The 18,803-nt window shown below is 43.1% G+C and overlaps 2 protein-coding genes across 4 annotated transcripts in view; both read right to left on the bottom strand.

Moving 5' to 3' along the window:
* The window catches only part of LOC125109150 (interleukin-36 beta-like), a 190,584-nt gene that overhangs the window by 21,499 nt on the left and 150,282 nt on the right, over positions 1-18,803 (bottom strand). Inside the window, exon 1 of one of the 3 annotated variants that reach the window (XM_047745831.1) lies at positions 494-603. The exons of the other annotated variants lie outside the window; for them this stretch is intronic. The gene's annotated coding sequence lies outside the window, so the exon portion shown is untranslated. Of the gene's footprint in view, positions 1-493; positions 604-18,803 lie in introns of those variants that run through there. 3 annotated transcript variants of the gene reach the window in all.
* IL36G (interleukin 36 gamma) overlaps positions 1-18,803 on the bottom strand; it is a 63,380-nt gene that overhangs the window by 3,663 nt on the left and 40,914 nt on the right. The window contains exons 5-6 of the mRNA XM_047745829.1: positions 1,315-1,419; positions 494-633 (exon numbers count right to left, since the gene is read on the bottom strand). Of these exons, the coding sequence (XP_047601785.1) occupies positions 494-633; positions 1,315-1,419 (245 nt within the window). The remainder of the gene's footprint in view (positions 1-493; positions 634-1,314; positions 1,420-18,803) is intronic.

Below are 18,803 nucleotides of genomic sequence, written 5' to 3'. Positions count from 1 at the left end.
TTTAAGGAAGAAGAGTAAAGATTGAAATTTCAGAAAATGGCAAGGGGAGAATGATTTAGCAGACAGGATGAGCTTAAAATGGAATCATGACTTGGAAGATGGAACCAAGAAATTCTCCCAGGATGCAACAAGCAAAAAACAAAAACTATGAAAAGGATAGAAAGTATGGAAATTTAGACGAGATATTAAAGAGGATCTAGAAGTTCCAATGACTAAGGCATAGGAATTCCAAAAGGAAATATAAGGCAGAATGAAGTTTACTTGACATAATGGTTGAGAATATCTCAAAATTCAAGAAAGACAAACACCCTCAACTAGCGAGGGGCAGGATAACTCAGTGGCATGCACAGGACTCAAAAACATCTAGGAATAGTAACTATGCTTAAGAATTGGAGAGTATTTCTTTTTTAATTCTAAAATTAGATTATCTACCAAATAAACATTTTTTAAAAGAAATTGGCCCTTTTTTTATAATGTTATTTTTCATACTTACCTTCAGTTGCAATGTGGGCTGCCCTTCAATGTCCTCACAAGACAAACACATTTCTGGATTCTCTATTCCCAAGTAAATGGGAACCCCTCTGCCTTGCTCGAGCGATTCTGGGTACTTGCATGGGACAACAGTGACGGTGACTAATAAAGATAAGAGTGGAGATGGTGTCAGTTTCCTCCGAAGTCAGGACAAGGCCAGCATCTTTCAGGTGTGTTAGGAAGAAAACTTAGAAGTATCATCCCTGCTACCCCAGGCCCACCAAATGGCCAACTACCTCATTCATTCATTCATTCATTCATTCATACCACGTACCAGTCATGGCCCTCGGAAATGGAGCAAGCACACAGAGTTAAACAGATGGCAGACCCTGCCCTAGAGATTGTCACACCTCTGCTTAAACATCTGGAGGTGGGAAGTTCCAACCCCTAGCAACCCCTCTGATCCTTGAAGAGTTCCGTCCATTAGCAAGTTTTGCCTAATGTGATGTTGAAATCTGCCTTCCTATACCCACTCATTTAATCCTTTTAGGACACTTTAAAGTCAGGCAGGAAAAGATACTCCTCTTCCATGGGACAGGCCGTCAGTCACTGAAAGCAACTCTCCTGCCCTGCAAAGAGGCTATTCTACCTTCTCTGCTTTCTATACCCTGGTCCAGACAAACTTCTCCCTGACATGGCTTCCCAGGCAGCTGTGAAATTCTCCTCCTTCCACGTGGGCCCTGTTGTCAGGCCACCCTTTCACAAAAGGCCAGCGCCAGCATCCCAGGTGCACTGCGACCCCTCCCTTGCCTCCAAGGCAGCAGCCGTGGGATGACCACTCACCTGGGGTCACACTGTTACTCCGTGGAACTGTCACAATGGTCTGACCCTGAAGGACCCACACCTGCTGATTCAAGTCGGATACCTCCCCAGTATGAGGTTGATTCACTGCAGTTTAAGAGAGAAGAATAATGGAGAACCATTATAATTAGGCCATTTTGCTAGATGCTAGGCCCTTAGAGAAGGAAGGTCCAGGGTTTACACACTAAAACTGACAGCATTCACATGACCCTCAGCTCAGCCTTTCTTTCTGGGAAAGCTGTGGGTTGCGGTGAGGCGGGACAGGACTGCAACTGGTCTAAGAGGGTAAAATGTCCCATAGGACATGTGTGCTGAGTCCCAGCTACTCCCTCTGATGCCTCCTCTGTGCTCGGCTTGGTGCTGGGTCTGGAGCTAGAGCAGAGGATAAGCACTGCTCCCCACCCTGCAGAAGCTCACTGTCCACGGGAAACTGGAGAACACTCAATGGTAAGAGCCATACAGAAAGAAGGGCAGAAAATGCTGGGGCAGCCAGGAGATCAAGAAGAAACAGGTGTGAGTGCAGGTATCCCAGGCCTCCAGAGCCCCATCTCAACATCACCTGCTGTTAAGGGTTCTCCAGAAATAGGGATTCCTCGAATGCATGTCATAGTGGGGTTGTCTCAACACCTGTGGGGACAGTGATAGTAGATATGAGCATCAGGAGATATTTCCAAGACCTTTCTAGGACACTAATTACTGAGATCCTCATTCTGGACAAGGAGTTGGGAAGCCTGGCCTGACACAGAGACCTACTCAGAAAATCTGAGCCACCTCCTGAGACAAAACTTCAAGGTAGCAACAGGGAGGAGACCTCGGGCAGAACTTCCTCCACCCAAAGATCCAGCCAGTGACCAGATCTTCCTATAACTTCTAAGGCATGACTTTTGACCTTAAGGTGCCTGCATGCATCTCCTCCTCCTTCCCCCATTGACATCTGCTTCTGCCTGGGGGCAGGGCAGCTCTGTCAGGCTCCTAGCAACTCCCTGGGAAGTGAGAAAGTGAGAAGCAGCTAGACAGGCACTGGACAAGTCACAGAGCCTGGCATAGCCCCATCTCTTCCCTGAGCCCTAAAGCACAGAAGAGAGGGAAGGCTAAAAAGTTGGAGGACTTGCTGGACCTTTATCAATAGTTCAGAGGACTGAATCACAGCTCCAACAGCTCCCAAGAGCAGTGAAGGGCTCTGACAGAGACTGCCATTTATTTGGTAGAATGGAGGAGGTGCCACTACCTTGGTGGGGCATGGCAATTTTATGTCAGAAAATCTTGGGAGTCTCAGATGGCAAAATCATAGCATCAGCATTGAGCTGCACCAAACCACGCCCATGGGGAAATAGAGCTGATGACAGTCCCCAGGTTTCTCAGCAAGGGGACACTGAGGGACTTTCCCAGAGCCCAGTTATCCTGCTTTATCACTCAGGCTACAATGCCAGGCCCTTCACAAAAGAAGTTCATCTGCTGGGGCAGGCAAGCTTGCCCTCTACAGTTCCACTAAAGGAGCCCTGTGATTGCAAAATTAGCTGTGAGCTTCAGGCAGGGTCCATATGGCGTTCTTGGCCATCCAACCATGTGTGAACCACCTCAGGCCACCCCTGAAAAGAGGGCTAGGCTGAAAGCTCCCCTATTGTACTCTTTTAGCACCTCTACCCCCTTGAGAAGCCACAGACACTGAGCAGTGTACCCTTAACCGAGGTCCCTGGTACCTCCAAAATGCAGTGGACTCCAGAACTGCCTGAGGACTAAAATGGTCGGCAATGATCTCCCTAAAACCTGAGCCCCAGATCCCAACTTATCCTCTACCCTCTGGTCTAGTAATGTCACTTGCATTTGCATATGCATAATGCATTTGTAGGTTTACAATGAATGGTAACAGTAATTACTACTTTGGGGGCCGGGGGGACCATGTTTATTATATTCCAACCTTCATTCACTGAGGTTAAGCACAAAAATTTTCTGAGGCAGAAGCTAATTTGACTAAGGTGAATTTCAAAAGACTGGAAACAACTTTATATTTACCTGCCTAGCTGGGGAGGGGGGGGTGGGAGGCAAGGGCTAAGACAGAACCTCCTAGGCAAGCACTTCCATGAGCCCCTCTTCCCACCCCTGAAAGTCTCCTTGCTCATCCTCTCATACTTTTCACCCCCATCCCCTTGTTGGCCTTGGAGGAACATGGTCCTTTCCTTTGAGCCCTCAATCCCATCACTTTTGGCTTCCAGTTTATCTGTTACTCCAGGAGAGAGTGTGATAATGAATTTGGACACACTTGTGTTCAAAGCCAGGCTCAGCCAGTGTCACCTCTCTTAGGTCCCCTCTGTCCAACCAAAGAGCTTCTCAATTATGTATCAGTCAACATACCTCCTTTCTTGGGAAGTTCACCAAAAAAATGACATCTAAAGGGTGCTATCATCTGGCCCCCAAATTCTTTAGGTTTCTGTTTCAATCAGGATCTAGTGTGGGAAGAACCCACACAAGGAATTTCAAACAAAGGGGACTGGTTACAAAATATGTTAGAAGTTTCATTCTTCTACATATAACTGTTCAGTTTTCCCAGCACCATTTATTGAAGAGACTGTCTTTTTTCCGCTGTATATTTTTTCCTGTTTTGTCGAAGATTATTTGACCATAGAGTTGAGGGTCCATATCTGGGCTCTCTACTCTGTTCCACTGGTCTTTGTGTCTGTTTTTATGCCAGTACCATGCTGTCTTGGTGATCACAGCTTTGTAGTAAAGCTTGAAATCTGGTAACGTGATGCCTCCAGTTTTGTTTTTGTTTTTCAACATTTCCTTAGCGATTCGGGGTCTCTTCTGATTCCATACAAATTTTAGGATTCTTTGCGCCAGCTCTTTGAAAAATACCGGTGGAATTTTGATCGGAATGGCATTAAAAGTATAGATTGCTCTAGGCAGTAGAGACATTTTAACAATGTTTATTCTTCCAATCCAAGAGCATGGAATGGTCTTCCATCTTTTTGTGTCTTCTTCAATTTCTTTCATGAGTGTTCTGTAGTTCCTCGAGTACAGATCCTTTACCTCTTTGGTTAGATTTATTCCCAGGTATCTTATGGTTCTTGGTGCTATAGTAAATGGAATCTATTCTCTAATTTCCCTTTCTGTATTTTCATTGTTAGTGTATAAGAAAGCCACTGATTTCTGTACATTGACTTAACTCGACTGTTCTCTTACACTGTACACAAAGATAAACTCAAAATGGATAAAAGACCTCAACGTGAGACAGGAATCCATCAGAATCCTAGAGGAGAATATAGGCAGTAACCTCTTCGATATCAGCCACAGCAACTTCTTTCAAGATATGTCTCCAAAGGCAAAGGAAACAAAAGCGAAAATGAACTTTTGGGACTTCATCAAAATCAAAAGCTTCTGCACAGCAAAGGAAACAGTCAACAAAACAAGAGACAACCCACAGAATGGGAGAAGATATTTGCAAATGACAGTACAGACAAAAGGTTGATATCCAGGATCTATAAAGAACTCTTCAAATTCAACACACACAAAACAGACAATCATATAAAAAAATGGGAAGATATGAACAGACACTTCTCCAATAAAGACATACAAATGGCTATCAGACACATGAAAAAATGTTCATCATCACTAGCCATCAGGGAGATTCAAATTAAAACCACATTGAGATACCACCTTACACCAGTTAGAATGACCAAAATTAGCAAGACAGGAAACAACATGTGTTGGAGGGGATGTGGAGAAAGGGGAAGCCTCTTACACTGTTGGTCGGAATGCAAGTTGGTGCAGCCACTTTGGAGAACAGTGTGGAGATTCCTCAAGAAATTAAAAATAGAGCTTCCTTATGACCCTGCAATTGCACTACTGGGTATTTACCCCAAAGATACAGATGTAGTGAAAAGAAGGGCCATCTGTACCCCAATGTTTATAGTAGCAATGGCCACGGTCGCCAAACTGTGGAAAGAACCAAGATGCCCTTCAACGGACAAATGGATAAGGAAGATGTGGTCCATATACACTATGGAGTATTATGCCTCCATCAGAAAGGATGAATACCCAACTTTTGTAGCAACATGGACGGGACTGGAAGAGATTATGCTGAGTGAAATAAGTCAAGCAGAGAGAGTCAATTATCATATGGTTTCACTTATTTGTGGAGCATAACAAATAGCATGGAGGGCAAGGGGAGATGGAGAGGAGAAAGGAGTTGAGGGAAATTGGAAGGGGAGGTGAACCATGAGAGACTATGGACTCTGACAAACAATCTGAGGGTTTTGAAGGGGCATGGGGTGGGAGGTTGGGGGAACCAGGTGGTGGGTATTAGGGAGGGCATGTATTGCATGGAGCACTGGGTGTGGTGCAAAAACAATGAATGTTGTTACGCTGAAAAGAAATAAAAATTTAAAAAAAAAGAAAAAAAACTTTAAAAAAAATAAAATAAAGGAAAGGTATTGAATTAAAAAAATATATGTTAGAAGGCTAAAGAGTAACAAGAAGGTGCTGAAGTATCCCTGATATTAACAAGTGCAGGAAAGAAACAGGAGGAAACAAAAGAAGCTAGGAGCTCAAAGGAAGGACTTTGTAGGACTGATGCCCAGACCTCAGGAGGGGACTCTCTGCCAAATTGATGCTCAGACCTCTGAATAGAGAATGTAGTCTGTTCAGTGCATGAACACAAATGCGGAGAGGAGGCATCAGCCCAAGAGATGCTCAGAGGACCCAAGGGACACAACCCAGAGACCTGTATTTTCACTGATGCCAAAGCCTTTGGGTATAGCTTGAATTTTCCATGGCCAGAAGAAGGTTGCAAAAACCTATGTCTTCTGATGACATGTGTCCCTTTCAGCTTCAGCCTCTTATTCCACTTGATCCTGACCTTCCCCTCACTTCCCAATATTCAGAGCATCCAGTAATTTCCAGAATTGCCAGCAGTCAGTATCCATTCTGAAGTCCCCAGTTTAAAGTTTACTGTGAAGTGAGTATCAGAGAAATTAGAATAGGAGTGATGGAGAGGAGAGGGAAGAACTGAACCACTGGGGTGGATAATTGATGAGCAGAGATGCCATATCTAGTAAAGAAATGGACCAGAAGTTTAGTCTTAGAGTAGAAGGGATGGATAATATGATTACATGATATCCTAGCTGTATTTGAGAGGACTATCAATATTTATGCTGGTTACAAAAAGTAAGGAATATGATTCTGCTATGTAAACATAACCCAGTTTGTCAGATTCTTTCTATTAATGTTCTATTGTCACATACAAAGTGAAAATTATGCACACCATTAAGTGTGGCTTGAATTGAGTTCAGGTAAGTACTCGTAAACCCAAAAAAGATCCTAGACATGGAAATAATTTTAAGAGATTATTGAAGTCCAGATTCCAATTTTTAAGCTCTAAGATATTATCATCCATGCTTGTTTGGTATCAAGTCCTTCTATTTTGCTCACTTAACATGCTCATGATCTTGATAAGTGGAGGGAACATCAATGGAAACCAAGAAGGGAGAGAGAGCTTGGTCATTCACCAGGACTAGAATCTCTAGAACCTGTTCATAGAGGCACAATATCCATAACAATGTATTCATGTAGCCAAGCTGACATTCACAAGGAATGAAAGCAGAAGGAACCATGAAGTAGTAGACATTGTCTGACCCCCACAGTTGAAAAATACACAGAATCAAATTCATAGTCGAGCTGGGTTTAGAATCTGTAACTCCTAATTCCCCAATCCAGGGCTCTCTGCTCTAGTGCTCACCAGCTCCTCTGTGGCTCCTAAAAGAACCAAAGTCACTGCAACTTATATCCTATCAGGGGCTACCTACAACCAATCTAGCCTGGGCATCGCTACTGGAAGAGAAATGCCATCACCTCGATTGAACTAATGGGGCAACACAGTGTGCACCACAGACCACAGAGAACAGCCTGGGCCATTTGTACTCAAGTAGATTGGGGAAAGTGGGACAATGCCAAGGAAATTCCCAGGATGACCTCTACAGAACTGCCTCTACCAAATGTGGGTGTGATGATGTAGTTGAACTTGCCCAAACCTCAGCTCCTCTAAGCAGCTCAAGCTCATTGTCTAAAACTCCCTTCCCTGTGGGCTGACCCATCCTCATGTCTTTCCCGAAGCTGGGTCCCCCATGAAAACCCACACTTTGGGTTGTGGGCCAACATGCTATTTAACAGCTTCCTCTCCGTGTGAAAATGAAAGATAGACAAAAATAACCCCCAAACTCCTCACCAAAATGGCAGAAATAAAAGAACCATTAAAGGCATCAAGACAAAAGAATTCAACTATACAGGACCAACATCAAGGTACCTTTCTGTAAATTTAAAACATCTGTTGACCAAATTGTACACTTGTGTGCAACCAAAAAATAAAAACAAACAGCTAAAGCCTCTATCAGACAGCTTGTGGTAAAACATTTAAGGAAAAGCTTAGGTTAAATGCCTAAAGTTTGAAATTCCTGGATAAAAAGCTAATGACAGAGAACTTTTAGCTCAATGAGCCACATCACAGAAAATGCAAAAGCCATGAAAGAAAAGATGATAAACTGAATATCATCAAAATTTTAGAATTTTGAACAAACTTGCACAAAACAAACCATGGGTGAAAGTTAAAAGATAAGGTACCTGCGAGAAAATATTTACAACACATCTAACAAGCTAATACCTACCATTCCAAGTTTTAAGTAGTTCCCACTAGTTTAAAAAATGCAAGTAATTTTATAGAAAAATAAACAATAGATGTAAAAAGCATTTCTGAGAAGAAAATATAAATGTCCAACAAATAGAATTAATTATAGTTAACCATACCAGTAATGAGCAAAATGCAAATCAAAGCAACAATGAAATTCCATTTCCACCCATCAGGAAGGCACAAATTAAAAAGGTGGTAGGCAATGGTGGTGAGGAAACAGATTCACTGACTGTATGGATGGATGTGTGAATCAGCACAGTCTTTTTGGGAAGCAATTTTGCAGGAGCTATTATAAATCTAAATATATGTGCCCTTTGACTCATCAATTCTACTTACAAGAATCTATCAGTCAAGTTTAGCTTCAAAAGCTGGAAAACTCCAATTCAAAGTGATCAAAATATTCATTAGATCACATACTTGAAAGTCCAGAAGTGATATGGGATCAGAACCACTGATCTGGTAATTCCATAATGGCAGCAAGGATCAACATTGAGCTAATTCTCTTCTGAACTGGCATTCAGTACATAAGGCCAGGTTCCCTCATGTCTGTAAGATAATTTTCTGTGAGAATCAGAACTACATGTTCAGACATTTACATCTTTGCAAGAAGAGAATGTCTCTCCCACATCAAAGTATTTCAAGTCTGCTTGGGTGAACTTGAGAGTCATGCTGTGCCCATCAGGTCCTAACAAGAAATATATGACACATTCAAAATTTGGCAGTTTGAGGCAAATGTAATAAAGGGGTTATTTATAAAGATGTGGGCAGAGTATAGGGAAATACCAAGGTGTAGATAATGCTGAACCCTGGGGCTAGTAACAGTAGGATACACCTCTTATCACCCATAGGCCTGAATGGACAAGAGGAGGAAACAGTTACCAGAACCCAGAGAGAGAGAGAGAGCTTTGTGGAGAGGGAAATGTAATAGAGGACATGACCTACCTCAAGAAAAACAGCCTGGGGTGACCGGAAAGGGAAGGAACCAGGACTAAATACCCTGACTTCTCTCTCTTCCCACCCTCCAATTTCCTTCCAGTGAATTGTGAAGGCAGTGGTGGTGGAAGTCATCCAGCATAAGCTAAGCCTTCCGCCCCTCAAGTCCATGCTCTTACTCCATGAGTCTGAAATCTGAGCTCCCTATCCCAAGCGAAATATAAAAAGACAGCAGCTTCTGAATCACCACAAGTTAGGTCTATGTGATAATACCCCCAACTGAAAGTTTTTAAGAGTCATTCCCACTGTTGCTCCTATAAGGTGGTTAGAGGAAAATACAGGAGTGGGGAGGAAACAGTTAAGAAGTCAACTGGTAGACTTCTTGATTCCGTAGCTATTCACGGGGTCTAATTTGGTAATCATGGTTGCCTTCTCCCACCAGCTATCCCATATTTCCCTTGCTTTCTACGAGTACCTTAGCAGGATGCTCTTCCTCACCTTGAGGGTAATTCAAGCCTTTGTGTCTATGGACTCTGAGTCCTTGGTGCTCTTTTTAGGGTTTAGGGTGTTACAGTTTTTCATTGTCTGAAACTACCAGGGAGGGGAGTAATAAGACCTTCTCCAGGGAACCCCTTGGGTTCCAGACACAGTCCTGTGTACCTCCATCAAGTAGCACCAACCTAGTTTTCCCTAAATAATCAGGATTAAACACCCCACCCAGTAAGTTGACTCCTTTCTGCCTGTTTATTCAATGACACAAGGGGCCAAATGGCTATAGGGCAATCTCAGCTTCCAATTCCTCCAATCCTTGACTGTATTCCCTAGTGGAAGCATTGCATTCCTGGGCACTAAAACCTCCTTTCCATGGAGCTTAGGGTCATGTAACAAGAAGAAAAAGTTCCTACAGTATGCCATTTAGTTTAAGAGTAAGAGGGTCTCTTCCCCACTCCACCTTTTGGCTCTTGAACCTCTGCATTCCCATCATGAGGAAGACAGTAATATTTATCAACCAGTAGTTTAAAGAATATGCTGCTTTCGTAAGACAGCCCTCTCTCAAAGTGTTGTGTTCTTCTTGGCACCACATGTGACTCTTCCAAAGACCATCCCACTAGTTTATCAAGACATCTGCACATGGTAAAGCCAATGATGGTTCAGGTAGAAAAGTCAATGAATTATTACATGAGTGTGAACTTGTAGCCACATGACTTTACTGAAAAATGGAACCCTTAGTTAAAAATGACGCCCTGTGGCATCATGCAGTCATGCAGTAAGTCCGCCGCCCATGGTGTTGCTGGCAGAAGTACTATGAGTTGAGAAGATAAATCAATACAAAAATTTATATGTATCTCTACAAGAAAAAAGCATTGGCCTCTTCATAATGGAATAGTCCAATACAATCTGCCACCAGGGAGTTGGCTGGTTGCATTAGGAAATGTTGTCGGGGTTTTCTGTTGATCTCTGCTGATGGTGGTTTGAGCACTCTTCAGTGGCAGTAACCAAATCGATTTGCTGAGGGGAAATCAAGCGGCTGAGTCCATGCCTAATCTCCATATCTGCCACCATGGTCACTTTGTACATGGACCCACTGAGCAGACAAGGGACTGGAGAAAACTGGCATCCACAGGTTGGGACACTTCGACCTCTCATTTACTGAGAGCCTCCTCTGCAGTAGATGCCATTTGGTAGGCCCTTGTTTGGAAAACAAATATCTTCACATTTCCCAATTCTGTGCCCATTCTGTGAGGTTCACCTGCATACTACTCTCTACACATCCTTGTAGCCGATGTCCTAATCTTTCTCCTTCCAAGTTTCTGCCCAGCTAGCCAACTCATTGCCCCACAGATCAGTGTAGATCTGCCTCACATATCTCCTCCAACATGAAATGAATAACCAAACATGCTACCTCAAGTTCTGCCCAATGGGAGGATTTCCCTTCATCATTATTTTTCAAGGCAAGCTGAAGGTGCTATAGTGAAATGGCAGTAGCCATCTATTTCCAGCTGGGGCTAGCATACTATGCAGATCCATACATACATCCAATCAGGCCTACGCTTTTCCTCCTCCATTCTACATCATCCCATGAGACTCTGGTGTGAATTAAGAAACAGGTGGAAAAGCTGTAGAAGAAGGTACCATGGGTGTCTGAGCTACCAACTTATGATGTTGACTTTTGCCTTTCAGATAAGCTTGGGCCTGGTCTCCTCTACATCATTATTTTTAAAATAGACTGTTCCTGTGCCTGTCCAATCTTATGGTTTGGTAGATCAGGACATTCCAAGCTCATGGTGGGCAGTTTAAATCATTTCATGTCTCATGGTTAGGAATTCAGACTCTATAATAAACAAATAGCAGTTCTGGAGCTGATTTTCAGCAGGGCTGAAGAGGACACGGCCTTATTCTAAAACCCCAGGGATTTTCCCCATCATTTTTCACCTGGGGCTTGTAAGTACCTCTATTTGCAAGAAACACTTCTAGAACAAGTGGGTCTGTTAATTCTTAAAGCTCATGGGGCAAATAAGCTTATATCCCAACCTGGATATTCAGCATAATCTTTTCTGGATCTAGGACCCATCAAAACTAGCAGCCTTATGGGTTATTTGGTACATGGACCACAACATGTATGCATGCCCAGACAAAGAATGTGTTAACCCTAAAATCCAAAGAAGCCCATTAATCACTATGCCTTTTTCCCCCCTCCTGGGAGATTTAAGGTCCAACAATCTATCGCTTTTTTTTTAAGATTTTATTTATTTATTTGACAGAGAGAGACACAGCGAGACAGGGAACACAAGCAGGGGGAGAGGGAGAAGCAGGCTTCCCACCAGGCAGGGATCCCGATGCGGGGCTTGATCCCAGGACCCTGGGATCATGACCCAAGCCGAAGGCAGATGCTTAATGACCGAGCCACCCGGGCATCCCAGTCTATCACTTTTTAGGCAATTTTCTGAGATGCTTAGACTACTAGACCCCTGGAAATTTCAGCAATATAGCAGACTCCTGAATGCATCTCACTAGCATTTCTCTTTCTAAGGCATCTAGTGTGTTAGCTACTTGCTTACCAGATTCAATTAGCATAATATCATCAATGTAATGGACCAGCACGTTGTCCCTAAGACTTATGATGATGAGGAATTGGAGAGTTGATATAGACATGAAGCAACACAGTCTTGCATGTGAAGGCAAATTGCTTCTGGTCACCTTTGCTCATAGATATGGGGTTTAAAAAACATTTTCTAGGTGAATAGCTGTATACTAGGTCTTGGGCTGCGTTTATTTGCTCCAGTGAGGACAATATATGCAGATCTGCAGCCTCAACTGGCTTTACAAGCTGAAGTTTATGATGATTTCCTGGCACTCTCTGAAACCTATGCAGTATTTGTACCAGCCAACAAGGCAAATTAAATGGGATGTGAAATTAATACCCTTGCATCTTTCAAGTCTTCGATGATGACACTAATTCTAGTCATCCCTCCAGGTATGTATTGCTTTGGTTTGGGACTTATTATCTTGGCAGGGGTGAGGAAGAATTCTAGGGGCTTCACTTTTGCATTCTGTCCATAGTAACCCTAACTTAATAAGAAGGAACTGAAAACGGGGCATGTTGCCAATCACTAAATTTATTGATTTAAATTAGATAAATTCTAAACCTGAGAAAATCATCTAAGGCTGAGCCTTCAGGCAGCTTCAACTCCAAAATCCATCTGTCTCCTGACTTTTATAACCTTCTACTTGGTTCGATGGACCACAGCAGCATTTGGCAACTCTGCGGATCAGCATCAGTGTGGAGCCAATATCTGAAGCCCCTGGAAAGTCTTTCTCTCTTTCCAGTACACGGTCTTCTGATAAATGGCAACCCGTGTCTCTGGGTAAAGCTTGGGGGAAAAGTCCTATTTACCTGTCACTCTGTATTTGTCTGCTTGGGCTGCCATGACAAAATACCACACACAGGGTGGCTTAAAGAACAAAAATTTGTTCCCACGTTTCTGGAGGCTGGCAGTCCGAGATCAAGGTTTTGGCAGCATTGATTTCTCAGGGGGCTTCTCTCCTTGCTGTGCCCTCTTGTGGCCTTTCCCCTCTGCACACGCATCCCTGCTGTCTCTTCCTCTTCTTATAGGGACAGCAGTCATATTTAGATTAGGACCTCACTATCATGACCTCATTTAGCCTCAATCACTCCTTTAAAGGCCCATCTCCAAACACAGTCACGTTGGGAGTTAGAGATTCAACATGTGAAGCAGTGGGGGCAGGTGGGGAGACACGGGAGTTAGAGATTCAACATGTGAAGCAGTGGGGGCAGGTGGGGAGACACGATTCAGTCTGTAACACACCACTTGTAACCGTGCAAAATTCTTCTTCAAAGGGACCTGGCCTTTGGCTCAAAGGGCTTCAGGTCTGTGATCTCCCTTCAGCCTGGAGAGCGGGTAAGAAGCCATAAATCCTCCACTATACCAATTCAAGTTAGGTGTTCTGCCTACTACACCTAGGGCTTTTTTCTCATACATGTTAAGCAGCACCTTAGAAGCATCTCCATCTATTCCACTTCTAGAAATCTACCCTACAATGAATTAGTCATTGCTACAGAGTGCTGACATTGTAAATACATAAGTAACTCACTTTAAGCTGTTGCTCAGGGAGATGGAGAGAATGTTGGGACACACCTGTGACTCAGCTGCCCATTAATCACCCACCCCAGGATGACCCAAGGGACCACGAGCAAATGTGTTGGTCCACACATCCAGTCTCCCGAAGAATTCATGGTAACCATGCTCTCTGGGCTAGAGATGATGGTTATTTAAGTTTCTAACATTAGAGGAAGCTAGATGAATTATATATATATATATATATATATATTTTTTTTTTTTTTAATTTGACAGAGAGAGAGAGATCACAAGTAGGCAGAGAGGCAGGCAGAGAGAGAGGAGGAAGCAGGTTCCCTCCTGAGCAGAAAGCCCAATGCGGGGCTCAATCCCAGGACCCTGGGAACATGACCTGAGCCCAAGGCAGAGGCTTTAACCCACTGAGCCACCCAGGCGCCCCTAGATGAATGATATTTATAAACGCCTGTACTTTTTTTTTTTTTTTACTTTTCCTGTATCTATTATTATTTCTAATAAAAAGTTTAAAAGAAAAATGAAATGAATGTATTATGGTAAACTGCTAGAGTAGTTCGTTTGGTACTGCTGATTCTCTGATCATTTTTCCATACAAACAAGGTGTTTAGCCTAATGGAAAGAATTATCAGTTGGCAAATCCAAACTGAGGAATTCTCTGGTATACTCCTAAATGATGATTTAAAACTGGTTTCTCAAAAAAAATCTTTAATAAGATAAACTTAGTTTCTTGTTTTTCCCCAAACAAAACAAACATTCGTCTTGTCAATCTGAGACTTTAATCAAAAACCAAAAAGCTTTGGTCACCCTAGCTTGGAGCTGAGAGGTCAGCTGTGCTCCCTGGGACCAGCAGAGGGCGCTGCGGCACCGAATTACATCAAAAGGCCGAGCCTCCGCCGGGCACATCCCACCTATGTGGGGTGGGAGCTCTGAATTTAGCGCAGCGGCGCCTGAAGGCAGGAACTTTGTTGCAAGCCTAGAATCCTGCTTTCAAACTTTTACGCATCCCAGTCTGAAATTACCTTGCAACCGAGTTCACGCATACGTGTAAATCTATAATCAGCTTGTAATGTTAAACTACCAAATCTGACTGATGGAATATCATAATAAATTTCCAAAACAAAATAGTTGAACAAAATTAAATTTAGCTAGTTAAAGTGGACTTTTGGTCTTTATAACTTCAGCAAATTATTGTTTTAAATAATTTGCATTTTAATAAACCCTTTTTTGGTGAAATATTAAGATTTTTAGTTACTGAATACAAGAAATGTACTATATCCGTATATCTTATTTTTCTTGTTGCAGGATTAATTTTTTGGAATTTTGAAACATTCTTTAAAATGTAGGTAATATAAAAAATTATGAAAATTTGACTGTGTGAAGTCATAAAGGCCTATGGCCTCCTTAAGATGAAACATTTGGGGGCTCCTGGGTGGCTCAGTGGGTTAAAGCCTCTGCCTTTGGCTCAGGTCATGATCCCAGAATCCTGGGATCGAGCCCCGCAGCGGGCTCTCTGCACGGCAGGGAGCCTGCTTCCTCCTCTCTCTCTCTGCCTGCCTCTCTGCCTACTTGTGATCTCTGTCTGTCAACTAAATAAATAAATAATCTAAAAAAAAAAAAGATGAAACATTTGGTTTTCATAAGTTGTTTGCTTTATGGGGAACAGAGTATATAGAATTCAAATAAAACTAGAAAGGTATCTAATTCACAAGTCATTCACAGCTGCGAGGACAAAACTCTATCATCAACATGTTAAAATTTTAAGAATTGGGATGCCTGGATGGCTCAGTCATTTGAGCCCCTGCCTTCGACTCAGGTCAGGATACCAGGGTCTTGGGATCGAGTCCCGGACCGGGCTCCTTGCTCAGTGGGCAGTCTGCTTCTTCTCTCTGCCTCTGCCTGCCACTCTGCTTCTCCCCCTGCCTATGCTCTCTCTCGCTCTCTGATAAATAAGGAAAGAAAGAAAGAGAGAGAGAAAGACAGAAAGTAAATCTTTTTAAAAAATTTTAAGAATTTGAGCAGAAATAAATTTCAATCAAGCAGCATCCAATCTAGCAGGTAGAAAGGAGCTCGGAGGAGCTGTGCAGAATGAAAGACTTCAGTAGGCAGAAGGGAGCGGAAATAAGGAAGTTCTACTTGGCAAAAAATCAGGTTGATTATTGCTTATTGCAAGGTTACTTCCCCTTAGGTGATGGCAGAGGTGTCTCAAGTAGATAACCTAGCTAGTAATCTAGGTAGGTAACTCCATTCAGGTGACTCCTGAATGACCTGCCCTTTTTTTAACCTCTGGTTTCCAGATTCCATTTCAGGGCCAGCTGAAACTATAATTGAGCCTCGGTTCCGCGACGTGGGGCTTAGCATGAATGACTCCATTTTGGTACTGGTGTCTTGTTTTGTAGCTGACATAATAACAATTATCTTAAATTTGATTCATGCTCCAAATAATTCTCTTCCTTTGTTTAAATGTCTTGTTTGCATGGAAGAGTTATCACCAGGAGCAGGAAACAAACGGTGAGGACACCTTGTAAGGTAAACGGAGATTCCCAGAGTGTCTACAAATGCAAAACAAGAAACAATGATTTTGTGAGCTTGGTTACAACAGGAGTTAGTCACAGAAGGATGCAGTTAACTGTTAAAGGCAAATGCCTCACACAGCGGCAGAATCAGTCCCTTACCTAGCCTGTGTGAAAGTGTTATACTGTTTGAGACTGAGGGAGCAAAGAGAAAAGGTTCCACTCTCAAATAATAACTATTAATAGAATATTAAGTTAAAATTTTCATTTCAGATTGGTAAAAATGTATAAGTAACTATGCCCAGTTACTACGGCAGTTGAGATCCCTAAAGAGAAATTCTACAAGACAAGCTCCTGGAGATGAATATTCATGAGCCAATAAATGCTTTAAAATAAATAAGATATTCTAAAAACACTGCAGGAGTTTGTGTCCTGGTAATGGGGCTGCAGAAATAGAAAGGTGTCATGGCTTTATGTCAAGTACTTTCTGAAAGCACAGAGATTCAGTTACTTTGGGCGATTATCGAATTCAGAGGGAAGATCTAGGGTGTAAAATCTTGCCAGGACATCTGAATTCCACACCACATGATGCTAAAACATTGATGTGTCTTAAAAAACCCAAGTGCTCTCATCCAATCCATTTTCAGCTCCTTAAAACATAGAAGCAGAATATTCCTGCTGAATAGTAAAAAAAAGAAAAGAAAGCTTTAATAAGAATGTGCGAGCAAAAGGTAGAATAGACATTTCATAATATATTATTCCCCCTCACTATGTTTAATGGATTCTGATATATGTCCTATTCCTTTTTTTTTTTTTTCCCCAACTCATTTTTATGCCTTACTATGGTTCTCAGCCCACAGTTGATAAGGCATTGTCCTAGCATTACAGCTGGGAGAAAACAGATCATTGGCAGTTGGCTCTGGAGGGCACAAGGGCCTTCTGGTCTTCTCCAGCGCCTAGACCCACAGAGAGAAACGAGCTTGGGACTAGCAGCAATTAGTCCTTTTGGCCCATCCTGCCCCTAATCATGCTTGGACCCCACAAGCGCTTCCTCTACAATTCCTTCAAAAATACTTTGCATTCTATTTCTGTTGTTGCTATGTGAATTAACTAATAAATTAAAGAAAGACTTTGTGGGGCCAGTGGGGGGGGCACACAGCTCTGTGGAGGTGTATCATGAGAATCACTCAGCAAGGACCTCCTGTGTCCCCAGTCCTGTTCCTGGCACCACCTCTGTGCCTCATGGCCCAGAACTGCAACTACTCATTTGGCCCAGCTAAAAGGCGCACATAGAGCCAGAGTTAGGAACAGACTGTGTCCCACAGGTCTGTTCCTAAGTCAGTTGTTCAGAGCCACAAATGCTCACAGAACCCACACTGTAGCTGCTTAGGCCTCTTTACAGAATGGTCTCTGTATTCAAGAACAAGTATCCCAGCCTCCCAAAGAGCAGAAGAATAGTCTGCTAATCTTTCAAGGCCTGGACCCAGAAACTGGCAATACTTCATTTCTGTCATAATTCTCTTGATCTATCGCAGAACCTGCACTGATTCAAGAGGGTTGCACATAAATGCCATCTCTCAATGAGAAAAATATCAAAGAATTTGCCTTTATTTTTCATCTGTCATAGTCTGCCTTATTTCTAGTCCTCCCTTATGCAAAATACACTTATGCCCACCCAAGGGCTCCCAAAGTCTCATCCAGTTAAGGCATCAGCTTGATGTCCAGGACCTCATCAGCTCAATCAGGTAAACTACAGCCTACAGGCCAGATCTGGTCTGCCTACACATTTACACACTGTGAAGACTCCCCTTGTGCTCCAATGGCACCATTGGGTAGTCAGGACAGAGACTAGATGGCCTGTTAAACAAAAAAGATGTACCATCTGGTCCTTTACAGAAGAAGTTTCCCATTCCTAGTCTAAATCAGGTCCAGGTATAGATAGGGTTTATTGGATGAAACTTCTCCCGATCTGAAGACCTGTGAACCAAAGAGAGAAGTGATCTGCCCACACGTACCAAACCTGCGGTGGTGAACAGGTAGAGAGCAACCGCAAGACATTTTCCTGTTCAGGAGGGACTCCAGACATACACAGCAGTCCCTGGTTCACAGCAGTTCGAACGACCAGCTGGGACCACATGGCCAACTCCTTGATTAGGGGCATGGCTGGCTCACCGAGAGCAGGCTCCACCCTGAGCCATCAGCCCCACCCTCCGAGGCTGCTTCCAAGCCATCCTTCCTTTTCCACAGGGAGTAGCCTGCAGCCCCTCTCTCAGCATGCTTCCCGCCCATGGAAAACTGGAAGTCTGTGTTCATTTTCTAGCACTACTGTAAAAAAAAATTATACAAACTTCATAAATCAAACGGCTCAAACGTAGTCCTCCAGTTCCAGAAGTCAGAGGTTGGAAAGGGGTCTCACTGGGCCAAAATCAAGATGTCGGCAGGCTCTTTCTGGAGGCTCTAGGGGAGAATTGTTTCCTTGCCTTTTCCAGCTTCTAGGAGGTGTCTCCCCTCCATCTTCAAAGACAGCAATGGCTAGCTGAATCCTTTTTAAACACTGCATCACTCTGACTCTGACCCTCCTGACGTCCTCTTCTACTTAGAAAGACCCTTATGATTACCTGGGCCCACCTGGGTAATCCAGAATCATCACCTGACCTCAAGATCCTTAACCAAATCACATCTACAAGGCCCTCCTGTAATGTAAGGTAACATATTCACAAGTTCTGGGGTTAGGAT

The sequence above is a fragment of the Lutra lutra genome, chromosome 9 (genome assembly GCF_902655055.1).
Source record: "Lutra lutra chromosome 9, mLutLut1.2, whole genome shotgun sequence".
In the NCBI taxonomy this organism is placed as follows: Eukaryota; Metazoa; Chordata; class Mammalia; order Carnivora; family Mustelidae; genus Lutra; species Lutra lutra.
This window is presented reverse-complemented; position numbering and strand designations above follow the sequence as displayed.